This window comes from Quercus robur, chromosome 5, assembly GCF_932294415.1.
Source record: "Quercus robur chromosome 5, dhQueRobu3.1, whole genome shotgun sequence".
In the NCBI taxonomy this organism is placed as follows: Eukaryota; Viridiplantae; Streptophyta; class Magnoliopsida; order Fagales; family Fagaceae; genus Quercus; species Quercus robur.
In genome coordinates, this window is record NC_065538.1 from 70,317,616 (window position 1) to 70,331,236 (window position 13,621).

The window sequence follows — 13,621 nt, forward strand, 5'->3', positions numbered from 1 at the left end:
CAGGTGGATGCTCAGTGATAGGTTCTTTACCTACTCTTCTTGAACCCGTTTGAGAAGCAGCCACCTTAGTAGGAACACCAATATTAACCTCAAACTCATCCTCATTTTTAAAAGTTTGATCATTAAAATACATGTCATCACTATCACTATCATAAAAATCATCCCCATCATCTTCACTGCCATCATCATTGTCATAATAACCTGTAAAGTCTTGCTCCAATGCCAATGGCTGCACACCCTCACTAGCATCCTCTCCCTCATCAACTAATATAGGCTCATGTATTGGGTGCTCTACATACACATGAATATCTTGATGACTCCTCACTAATTCTGTCAGGTACATGGCATCACTATCACCAACAATCAAATGGAAGTCTGCCAGTTCTTGGTCTACTCCAGGCATTTTATACCACAGCCTGCTAATAGACGTGTACCCAAAATCCTACATATACTCTCTATCTCAACCTTAGACCACCTGTCAGGATCACAATTATCAACTATATCTACTGCACCTCCCACATATTTTCGACCATTCTCAGTAAAATGGCCACCATGATGCACGGATATACTAAATAGGTTATCCATTCTGCATGCAACATAACACCAAAACCAATTAAACAATGCTAGGTACATAATAAAATATATATTATATTTAACAAAACAACACTCATTCCTAATAAAATATTCTATTATGCATGCAGACAACACAACACTTAATCAAATATTTAAGTAAAAATCATACTAAAAGAAACAGAGAAAGCACTTTTGTCATACACGGGGAACACAAGGACCACACAGTAAACCACAAACAAACACATGCAGACAAGGACCAACAAACAGTCAAAAAGCCAAAATATACAAAAAGGCAACACAACACTTAATCAAATATTTAATTAACAATACAACATTTCAATAATTTTGTCATACTAAAAGGAACAGAGAAAGCACTTTTGTCATACTCAGGGAACACAAGGACCACAATGTAAACCACAAACAAATACATGCAGACAAAGACCAACAAACAGTCAAAAAGCCAAAATATACAAAAACTTTGTGGCCCCTACTAGGAAAAAGCCAACAAGCTTCTTGTAAAGCTATAAATAAGGACAGAGAGAAGACCTTTTCACAAAGACAGAGGCCTCTAAGCTTTCATTTTCTCCACTGCCAGGAACCACAGTGTGGGTATCAAGTGGGATTTTTCGGAGATGGGCTTTGAGAAAGAAGTGTCTCTCGTGTGGGTATCAAGTTAGTGTCTCTCTTTCAGAGATGGGCTTCGTGAAAGAAGTGAGATTTTTCGTGAGATGGTTGATGATGATGGTGGTTTGAGAGAGAAGTGTGATTTTTCCTTAGCTTGATGATGGTGGCGTTTCGGCAGAGGCAGAGCTTCACTTCGCTTCACTTCACTAGGCTAGGGATTAAGTTTGATTTGGGAGAAAAGGTGCACACCAGGGATGAGGGGTGGGTAAGTACACACGTGTGGGGGCTGGACTTATCTCATTACCTGCGCGCTAGTGGAAGGTAAATTGAGGATAAGTGCTTCACGTGACACTCACGTGAGTTATTAATCTCATTCCTTCCTTATTTTATTCACCAGCGTGTAAAAAAAATAATATTTTATTCATCCCGTCAGTTTCCCCATTAATTGGTGACGGAATGAGGCTTTAAGGACTAAAACGGAAAGCGTAAATTGGTTTTAGGGACTAAAAGTGGAAAAAATAAAATGTAGGGACTAAAATGGAAAAACTTCAAAATGTAGGGACTAAAAGTGTATTGATCTGTTCACGGTGATGAATTGGAACTCTTGGGTTATCTATTGGCTGGTTTTTGGAAAGGGTGGTTGTTTCTATGTATTTGGATTTGGATTTTTGGGGTGTATTTGATGAGATGTGGTTTTTTATTTGGGTTTGTGGGTTGTAGTGCTTGGCTAGTGGTGTGGATGGGGGTTAGTGGTGCAGATTGGGTTTGTGGGTCATAATGCTTTGCAAAGGTGCCCTTGTTGGTATTAAGAAAGCCTCTTGGTAGACAAACAACACATAAAAAAATGTAAGGTGGCGTTGCTTTAGTTTTGGGTTATGTTTTGTTAGATTGAAAGCTTCAAAACATCTCTTTGGTGTATTTTATTCCTAATTTGTTGTTGTTGTTGTTGTTGTTGTTTTTTTTTTTTTTTTTTTCCCCTAAACAATCACAACTGAGGACACCCAAATCCACACCAATGCCGTGACTACCCAATACCCTCCCAAAACATTTTTTTGCTGCCTTTGTTCATACATTTGCAGAAGTTTTTCACAATTGAAAAGACATTTGAAGAAGTTTTTTTTGGGAGGAGAGAGACATAAAATATTAATGAAAAGACATTTTTACCACTGTTTTTCTAACGGAAAATGGTAAGCTAGGTTACGGATGTCTAATGGAGGACACCTCAAGTGGGTTAAGTGATACTTTTTAAACTACGGGTAGGCTTAGTTAAAACTGACCAAATCATAGGTGGGTTAACTGCAATTATCCCCAAAAAAAAATTAGATTTTGGCACAAAGAAAAAGTTATTTTATCTAATTTAACTCACTATTTTACAACTCACCCCACATCAATGCACTTATTTTTCACAACACAACTAAACACAATTCATTTATTTATTATTTTCTCTCTCTTTAAGCCACCAAACTCATAGCCTCTCTTCTTCTTTGTCTCTCTATCTTCTTCTTCTCCCTCTCTTCAACCCATAGCCACCACTACACCACCATCACAACCACCAAACCCATATCCATATCAAACACAAACCCACATATGAATATACATAACCAAAATCTGATCAAGCACAACCCACAACCAAAACCCAAAATCTGATCCAATCAAACAGCCAAAACCCAAAATCTTATAAAATCAAACTAGGGATGGCAATTTCGCCCCACCCCGCTTGACTTGCCCCTCCCTGCTTTGCCCCACACGGGTTTTTTGCAACCTGCAAAGATGGTGAGGTGGGGATGGGGCGAGATTCTAGCCCCGCACCACGGGGTGGGGTGGGGATGGCTTTAGACTTTTTAGACCCAACCTGCCCGACCCCGCCCCACCCCACCCCACCCCACGTCACGTTGATAAGAGTTAAATTGTAAATTTTTCATACCCTAAACACATCATCAACTTATTTTATTCTACCCAACAAGGCTTTCAGGTTCTTTTTTTTCTCTAGCAATGTTGGAAATAAGATACCAATTTTAACATTTTCTTTTGTCTTTATTATAAACAAATTTATATACTATTAAATTATTGATTTTGTATTATAAGATTTTTTTTTTCTTTGTTGTGATATTGTCTTGTTAAACACTTTAATAATATTATTCAATTTTTGCTCAAAATTAGTTTGATTTGATGGGATAAATTTATTTGTAATTTTAAGTATATTTTTAATTAACGAAAGAGGTTTTATTAAAAACAATTGTAATAGTTGTAGGCAAATTAACAAGAACTAGAGTTTTACAAGGCGGGACGGGAATGGGGTAAGACAAAACCATGTGGGACGAGGGCGAAGACCCCATCCTTCGGACCCGTCCCACCCCATTGCCATTCCTAGATCAAACACAACCCACAACCTAATTTCAACCCAAATCCAACCCACAGCCAAAGCCAAAATTAACCACCACCACCACCACCACCGTCAAAATCCAAGAAACCCACAACCAAAATGGCAAAATCAATCACTGCCACCAAAGCCACAACCAAACTCACAAAAGTCAGCCAAAACCAAAATCAATCACCACCACTACCATAGCCAAAATCCACAAAACCACACCCAAAATCAACCACTATCACCAAACCCATAGAGAGAGAGAGGGAGAGAGAGAGAGAGAGAGAGAAGAGAGGAAAGGTGAAGAAAGAAAAAAGAAAAGAGGAAAAGAAAGGAAAGGCACCAGAGAAGAAAGACAAAAGAGGTGAAGAAAGAAAAAAGAAAAAAGAAAAGAGAGAAGCTCAGGAAACGTACCAGTACCAGTGAAAGGAAAAAAGAAAAAGAGAAAAAAAAAAAAGGAGAAAAAGTGAAAAGTAAGAGAGAATAGGTCTCAATAACTAAATGATGAGAGTAAGTAATCAAAATAGGACTTGACATTGGACATCCTTAGACATGGACAGCCTAATCTAGCACAGTGTAATTCTTATTCATTAAGATCTAAACTAGGCAGCTAGATTGCTATCAGCATATCACAAATTAAAGCATCTACATCCACAAAGCTTAACAATTAGGACCAAAAAGGCAAGCAATCGGGCCTAAGTAATAAGTTTTAATGGATTTCTTCTTACAAAATGAGGTCAAATAAAGATTATTTGGTTTCATCTAGGGGCATTTTGGAAGTGAATTTCTTAATGTAAAGTTTGATGTGTGAAAGGGTGAAGCTATACTTAACGTCAATAATTCATGGTAGATTAGTACATGCCAATTATTTTTTAACGAGAAAAATAATTGTTACAAATCTTCTCAAAAAATAAAAATTAACTGTTACAATTACAAATACTTCTATCATTACTCGTTACTAAAGTAATAAGCTGTTGTTCATCTTCTATCATTACACACCATTTGGGTTGTATTGGTTATTTAATGATGATACATTCTTGCGCTCTCAAAACTTAATAATGAATTTTTTCTCTTGCAAATAATTGGCACAAATAATTTGGATCAAATTATTGTAACAATATCTTTATTGTAATAGATAATTACATCAAACTTGTTATATCAATAGATTGTAAAATAAAAATTTTCATTGCAATAAATTAAAAAAATAATTTGTATCAATTTATTGCAATGATTTTTTCGTTTTAAGTTATTGCAACAAATTTTCCTAATTATTGTTATTGCAGCTAACTATTGTTAATTTAATAATTTAAGATTTTTAAGTTACTATTGCAACAACTTTTAACTTATTGATGTGAGTGGTCTCTTTAAAAACTATAATGATTATTAAGATTCTTTGAATCAAAATGAAATTTCCCTAAAACAAATAAAACGAAATGAAATCCCAACATGCATATGGTGTTGCACTTCATGTCTAAGCATATACTATTGCAATGTCTTCTTTTCTTATCCCATGGACCGTGTGTGGTTGTGTAGGAAATTACTGAGTCTTTCCCTTCTGATGGGCATTTCTCTCTTTTGCTTTCTACCACTGACATCACATTTTTTTTTCTAGGAAAATGATAAAATCATTAACTATTTTACAATTTTGTTATTTACAAAATATTGATGTGGTAGGTGATTATTGATAAGTAAAAGATAGTATTACTGGTGGACCCATACGAAAATCAGTAAGAATTTTTCAGGTTGATAGTTTGTAAAAATGTTGAAAGAAAAATTAAAGTCATAAACTATTTTACAATATTTTTACAAATTAATAATGTGGTAGTTGGTTATTGGTAAGTAAAAATATTGTGTTACTGGTAGACCCAGATGAGAACCAGTAAGAATTTTTCAAAACGATCATTTGTAAAAATATTGTAAAATAATTTGTTCATATAGTATTACTTCCCTTTTAATTACCAATAACTACCCATCACATAAGCAATTAAAAAAAAAGTTTATAAAATAGATTCATGCCCTACCAACTTGGCATGAAAGCAATGTGATTAATAAGATGACAGTAAGTGATCAGAATAGGTCTTGATATTGGACATTCTTAGACATGGACAGCCTAATCTAGCACAATTTAATTCTTGTTCATTAAGATCCAAACTAAGCAGTAAGATTGCTATCAGTATATCACAAATTAAAGCATCGATCTGCACCCAGAAAGCTTAACAATTAGAACCAAAAAGGCAAGCAATCAGGCCTAAGCAATAAGTTCTAATGGATTTCTCCTTACAAAATGAGGTCAAATAAAGATTATTTGGTTTCATATACCGGAATTTTGGAAGTGAATTTCTTGATGTAAAGTTTGATGTGTGAAAGGGTGAAAATATACATAATGTCAATAAGTCATGGTAGACTAGTACATGTTAATTATTTTTTAACAAGAAAAATAATTGCTACAAATCTTTTCAAAAAATAAAAATTAACTTTTACCATTACAAATACTTCTATCATTACATGTCAGTGAAGTAATAAGTTGTGGTTCATTGTCTATCATTACACACCATTTGGGTTGTATTGGTTATTTAATGATGATACATTCTTGTACTCTTAAAGCTTAATAATGAATGTTTTCTCTTACCCTTTTTTTGTTAACAATCAATGCTCCATATCTCCCCTTTAATAAGGTCTCCAAACAATGCCAGTGGAGAGATTTTGAGGGTCACTGTCGTAATATATTTTATCATCACTACGAGAGAGAGAGAGAGAGAGAGAGCAACTGCTAAAGCTTGTCCCAACTATCTAGTGCAATTGTCACATGTTTACAATATACTGGAGATCAAAGCAAAGGCGGCATCATCAGATCTTCAGTTTGCTGCGGATTTGGGATTCAATTAGGTGGTCTTAGAAGGAGATTCTCAGGTTCTTATGATAGCATTGATCAGCAACAGTTTGTTTTTGTCCTTTAATGGATTTCTTATTGATGATGTACGATTTGACACTAGATTTTTTACTCAATTACGTTACTCTCATATAAAGAAAGAAGGTAATAAGGTTGTTTATAATTTAGCTTGACATGCTTTATGTATTTTGGATTTGTTGTGTAGATGGAAGATGTTCCACCTCTTTTTTTTTTTTTTTTTTTTGTCCAAGTTGACATTGCCGGTTTTTCTTAATGAAATGAATTATGTTCTATATATATATATATATATATATATATAAAAGTAGTACATATTTATGTCGTTTACACATTCTTCTTGTCGTTTTACTTCTTTCTTTTCAATTTCTTCTTGGCAGTGCTGTCTTTCTTCTTTTCTCGATCACTTTGATAGTTTCCTTAATAACGTTGGAAAATCGAAAGGTGAGGTGGGTCAGTATATCAGGGCCAGCACATGCAAATAATAGATTGGAGAGTCAGCAATCACAAAAATAAAAGTAAAACCACACTTTGCAAGTAAAAGAACAATAATGGGTCTAGACTATATGATAGACCATGAAATCCAATTTTTAAAAAGCCCACCTGTCTACATCCCATCGGGCTAGACGTACGACATATGACGTTTCCCGTTGGATTTAGACGTACAACATATGAGGTTTTAAGTCTTTTTAAGGTCTGCTTAATTTGCCATAATATATGTACTCTTTGTGTTCACTAACTCTCCTGCCCTCTTCGTACTTGAAATTAATTTCTCAATCAAGCAGTGCTAGCCCCCTTCAGTACTTTTGGTTGAGTTTGAGATATCAATTCAAAGCTATATAGAGCCATGGCGGAGGAAAAGGTTTGTCAATTTTGTAGTTGTTATATTAAATGAACAAATTCACCATTTTTTTTTTAATAAAAAAAATAATTAATCTAATATCATAGGAGAGAAAAATATTCTAAGTTTAATTCTCTATATCCATCTTATCTTATTTAAAATATTTACGTGTGGGGCTGAGCTCTCACTCAATTGCATTAAATTAAATGAATAAATTCGCACTTCATTCACAAACACAATCATTAATTTTTCATGCCAAAACCTGATATTGTTTTTTCTGATTCTTCTGTGGACAAAATCACCAAGTTTCTCTTTCTGCTCATAATTGTTCTTTGGCTTTTCTATTCTCTTTTGCTTAAACGTGGATAACATACTTACAATTTCTCTACTATTATAGAAAACAACATTTATGTGGATCAAGGTCGACCTTCAATGCCCTCGCTGCCGCAAGAAGATCAAGAAATTGCTTTGTCAAATCCCTCGTGAGACTCTCTTTCTTAAGTTCAATTTTAGTGCATATATGAATGTGCAAGTTTGTGTTTTTACTTTTTATGTGGCTAAATAATAAATAAATAAATAACGAAAACTGAGTTATTACGTGTTGGTAATTTTTGTGAACAAAAGAAGTACAAGACCAACAATACAAGGAGAAGGAAAACTTGGTGGTAATAAAAGTGGTATGTTGCAGTCCCGAAAAGATAAAGCAAAAGATAATTTGCAAGGGTGGTGATACCATTAAGAGCATTGAGATCAAAGAGACTGAGAAGAAGACCAAGCCACCTGAGAAGGAGAAGCCACCAGAAAAACCTGCTGAGCCTGAGGAGAAGCCACCACCAAAAGAAGATACTGAACCGGTTTCAAAGCCTCCTGTTGAACCGGTTTGTGTGCCTGTACGGCCGGTTGGATTTGGGACTTGTTGTACGGAATGTTCTGATGGTCGTGGAGGGGGGCCATGCCTTTATGGTCTTGGTAGGCCACTAATAACACCAAAACCGGTTCCAGTGCCGGTTCCTGTACCTGTACCGGCTTACCCAGTTGGGTTTGGGACGTGTTGTACGGAATGTTCTGAGGGTCGTGGTGGGGGCCATGCTTTTATGGTCTTGGTAGGCCACCACTAACACCAAAACCGGTTTCACTGCCGGTTCCTGTACCTGTACCGGCTAACCCGGTTGGGTTTGGGACGTGTTGTACGGAATGCTATGAGGGTCGTGATGGGGGGCCATGCCATTATGGTCAGGGTAGGACACCCCCATGTTATGATGGCTACTATTATGGAAGGCCCATTTGTGATAGTTATGGTGGAGGGTGGTATAGAAGGAGTTGTTATACTTATGTGAATCGATGTGATTGTGATTACTTCGGTGAGGAACCTTCCTCCGGATGCACCAGCATGTGATTGGGAATTTGCATGCATGCATGATGATGATAATGGTGATCATGTTCTAATTGCCTACTTGCAAGTAAAAAAATATGTTCTAGACTCTCGTGGCCTATATGGCTATATATGTCACATGGTCCGCGTGGGTTTGAATTTCCTTTTGTTGGTTTGTATGATATATATTATATGGATTTGGTTAATGAGCGTGCACGGCTGGGGACAAATGGTTGTTCATTTTAGTGTTACTTGAGTTGTAATAATTTTTTAAATATTAAAAACCTTATATTAATCATTCCCTCTCCAGTGTGTATAGTTTACTGTTTTGATTTCCCGTTTTAACTAATTTTAATGAATTCTTTCTTGCATTAGGCCACTTAGGGCCCACTAGTAGTGAAAGGCCTCAAATGTAGGAAAAATATTCCTTGCATTAGATACATGTTTCTTTTATCTCTCACAGCTTAATGATTTAGGTTGACTCAAGATTATTCATGGTTAAGTTCCAGGAGATTAAAGTGGATTTTCTGTATGATGTACTTTTAGGGAGACCCTGGTTCCACGCAGCAGGTGCAATTTCGTCTACCCTCCACCGGAAATTTAAGTTCATTTCTAAGAACAGTTGGTGACCATCTTGGAAGGGACCTATGATTATTTATCAAGAGTTGTCCATACCTTACATTGATGCAAATGCTTTTTTAGGAAGCATCTTTCCACAGTTTCGAACTAGTTTCTTTGATCCACAATGCTTCTGAAGCTAATCTAGGATGGCCCGCAGCAGTTTTGATTGCCGCTAAGAAGATGCTCAAATTTGAGTACAAGTTAGGCCAAAGTCTTGCAACATATACCCAATGCAAGGTACACAATATTCTCCCAAATATATACGAGGGAAAAAAAATTCTTTTATATATATATGGAGATATAAAAAAAAAGTTATTTTCACATTTTTCCTCTAATTTTAAAAAGACCCAAAAAATTGATTAATATTAGAGATAATACAAATTCTTTTAAAAAAAATATAAGATTAAGTATACAAAAAGAAGGAAAACTTGGAGGTAATCAAAGTGGTATGTTGCTATCTTGAAAAGATTAAGCAAAAGATAATTTGCAAGGGTGGTTTATTATTATCCTCAATTGCTACTCTAATTTGAGATCCATCATCCCTCTTTCAACTCTTTGATTTGAGGTGTTCCAAGTCCTTTCATCTCAGCCAAAAAAAAGAAAAGAAAAAAGAAAGAGGTACTCCAAGTCCAACTTTGAGAATCCAAAAACACTAGTTTATTATTTTTTTGAAACAACACTAGTTTATTATTATCCTTAGAGCATACCCATCAAAGATCTTAAAAATTTTAGCATTTAGCATCTAAAATCCCAACTTTATAACATGTAACTTTACAATATGCCTTACATCAAAACTTCTATTTTTTTAACACCTCATTTAAATATTCTTTCTTTATTATTTTTATTCATTTTTTTATTCTTCCTCTCTCTCCCTGTCTCTCTCTCCTTTTTCTCTCTCTTTCTCAATCCAATTATTCTCAGAATCGCCAGCCACCACCCTACCAATAGTCACCACAAAACCTACCACCCAACCACCCACCAAAAACCCAACACCCATACCACAACCACCACAACAGAGAGTTAAAAAAAAAAAAAAAAAAAACCCTCCACCATCGCCGCCACCAACGAACCCATCAAGCAAAAAACACATACACACAGCAAACCCACCAAGCAAAAAATACACACACAGCAAACCCACATCCCAATCCACCATTGCCACTCAAATCAACAAGCAAAACACATACACACATACACACAAACCCACCACAACAACCTTTCAACTCGGATTCAACCCACCATGACAAACCTCCATAAAAGCAAACCCATCACGCCGATCTACTACACCTCGACCCACCACACCCCAGACCCACTACGACCTAAACCCACAACCCACCATCACGCTACCACCGGATTTGACTCACACCCCTCATCTAGTAGATCAGTGAAGACTTGTGACCCACAACCCATAGGAACTAAAACCACAACCATCGGACCGTTAGACCCATGACCTATGCCCGTCGGACCATAATCGCTGACCGCCACCACCCACGACCATTTAACCACGATCCATAACCCAAAATCAAATGAGAGAGAGAGAGAGAGAGAGAGAGAGAGGTGAGAAGTGAGACAGGAAAGAGAAGGACATAAATAAGAAAAGAGACGTTGGGGTTGAATAAAAAACATTTTCTTTTTTACAATCCAGCTACAGTGAGCTATTATTGATAACAGCTCACTATAGCTCAATGCTAAAAATTTTAGGATTTAGCATATTTCATGTAGGTGTGTTTTTATCATTTGAGGTGCTAAAAAATAGCTATACGGCAACTAGCGTCTAGGTTCATTTGGGCCTTGGGCCATGAATTAATGATATGGGCCGGGGGTCCAACCTTCTCACCAACAAAATCCCCGGCCCAAGCCCACAATAACTACTAGCCTAAACTGGGTGTTTTCCGGATACTTGGAAAGCGGACAGTGGACGCCCCGCTCGCATGCTGCCCGGGAAATCATTTCTGAGCTCTATACACGTGCCCGGTTACATCGCCATTTAAGTGCTCAGCAGAACCTTAGGAAACTCCGCTGCCGAACACATTTGTTGCAGTGGGAACTGTTCCCAAAGCCACTCGTACCTAAAAATCCACTTAAGTTTATCGACATTGGACCTTTTTTTGCACTAAATGAGAAGATAATGATGATCACCCCAACGAAGGAATGGGAAAGGGATGGAATTTTGGGAAAAGAAAGGAGAGAGAAAGAGAGGGTTTGAGAAGAAGGAAACGTAGAGAAAAAGAGGGAAGTGCTCCCATTGGATCCCTAAGCCTAGAACAACCCAAGGTAGGATACCCAGACCCACCACACAAATAGATTGTGAGCCCAAAATAGCGGTTTGGCCCAGCAAGCCCTTCTTTGGAGCCTACAATTGGCAGCAAGCCCGTCTTTGAAGCCTACAATTGGCACCCACCGTGGGGCTCTCCTACGACGTCGTGGTTCTAGAGGGACTTGAGCTTGGGAAAATGTCTAAAAGACATTCGGGGGACCATGCTGAAACCGGATCCGTAGGGTCTTCTCGGGGGTCAAGTTGGTGAGAGCGCAGACAGAAAGAACGAGAAGATAGGGATTACAACCAACAAGAAGAAATGTCCAGCACAAGAGAGGGGTTGTACCAAACCCAATGAACGGTTTCTAGTGCTACGGGACGTAGGCAGAGGGAGGAATAAGGTGAAGAGCTTGAACGGCTGTGCAGACTAGTCAGGGGTTTGGAGCTGGAGGTGTGAGGTAGGAGTTGGAGGTGTGAGGTAGGCGCCGGAGAGGAGACAGAAATGACCGGCAACAGGAGGTTGGAATTGGGGGAAATAGATACGGAGAGGGATCTAATCAGTCCGGACCTCGACTACGGCAAAGTCGTTCACATTCCCGAGAATCCCATTGATATCGAGACCATTCGCATTCGAGAGGGTCTCGACGAAATAGGAACCGGTCTCCCTCCCGGGAATCGTTGCAACGCCGAGACCGTTCACATTCTCGGGAAAATCAAGTTAGAGACTCACTCTCCCTAGAAGAAAGGCGACCTCGGAATGCTGCCATGGATGCCATGAGTCGCGCTCTACGAAAAACAACTCGGTCACCGTTTTCGAACGAAATCGAGCGAGTTGAGATGCAAGACAGGTTTACCCGTCCACTATTCAACTGCTATGACGGGAAGACTGAAACCGTAGAACACATCAGCCATTATATTTAGATGATGTCTTTGCATACTCATAACGATGCGCTGATGTGCAAAGTATTTCCTTCAAGTCTGGGACCAACTGCTTTGAGGTGGTTTAACAGATTACGGAAAGGATCCATACGTAGTTTCTCCGAGCTAATTCAGGAGTTCGGCGTTTGGTTTGTGACGTGCAGCCGAGTACCTCAGCCAGTAGATGCGCTTCTCTCAATGAAAATGAGGGCGGGAGAGACCCTCCGTAGTTACGCCAGCTGGTATTAGGAGCTATACAATGAGATAGGTGGGGATAACAAAAGGGTCGCAGCAAGCACTTTTAGGATGGGGTTGCCCAAGGATTCCAGGCTACGAGAGTCGTTGACCAAGAAGCCTCCTGAAAGCATGCGGTAGCTTATGAGACGCATCGAGGAATATAAACGATTAGAGGATGACCGGCTGCAGAACAAAGGTAAAGCGCCAATGATGAATCGTCCCCGGCAGACTGGTTTCCTGTTCAGGCCTCGGGGGGGTCTGATGATTCAAGAGCCGGCCGCACAAATGGGAGAAGTGAATGTAACGTTTAAGGAACCGGTACACAGGATTCTTGACTGGATCAAACACGAGTTGTATTTTCGATGGCCGAATAAGATGGGAGGGGACCCATCCAGGAGGAATCAGAATCTGTACTGCACTTATCACCGGGACAAGGGTCATATTACCAAACAATGTCGGGTATTAAAGGATCACCTTGGGCAATTAGTCAAGGCCGGGCACTTAAAGGATTTCGTGCTAGACTCGGGGGACAGAGTCGTAGGACAGGATACTCGACAAAGGGGGAACCCAGTCCCACCCCCTATAGCGGTGATTGAAGTAATCCATGTTGCCCAGGAGAAGCTCATTGCAGGAAGGAGGAAATGAGTGTTGACAGTAGTACCGGTAGAGGGTAACCCGGATCTACAGTCGTCGGGTAAGAAGATGAAGTTTGCACGAGAGTCTATCTCATTCGACGATGACAATTTGGAGGGGACGATCCAACCACATGATGACGCATTAGTGGTCACGACCCGGATAAGCGGCTTCTTAGTAAAAAAGGTGATGATAGACTAGGGAAGCGAGGCCGACGTAATGTACCCTGATCTGTTCAAGGGACTCAGGCTAAGGAAAGAGGACCTGTTGAAGCACAC

The 13,621-nt window shown here is 38.6% G+C and overlaps 1 protein-coding gene across 1 annotated transcript in view; it reads left to right on the plus strand.

The window, feature by feature from the left end:
* Positions 1–7,174: 7,174 nt before the first annotated feature.
* The window catches only part of LOC126726899 (early nodulin-75-like), a 33,822-nt gene continuing 27,375 nt past the window's right edge, over positions 7,175–13,621 (plus strand). Inside the window, exons 1-3 of the mRNA XM_050432312.1 lie at positions 7,175–7,329; positions 7,706–7,790; positions 7,933–8,088. Coding sequence (XP_050288269.1) covers positions 7,315–7,329; positions 7,706–7,790; positions 7,933–8,088 — 256 coding nt within the window. The 5' untranslated portion in view covers positions 7,175–7,314. The remainder of the gene's footprint in view (positions 7,330–7,705; positions 7,791–7,932; positions 8,089–13,621) is intronic.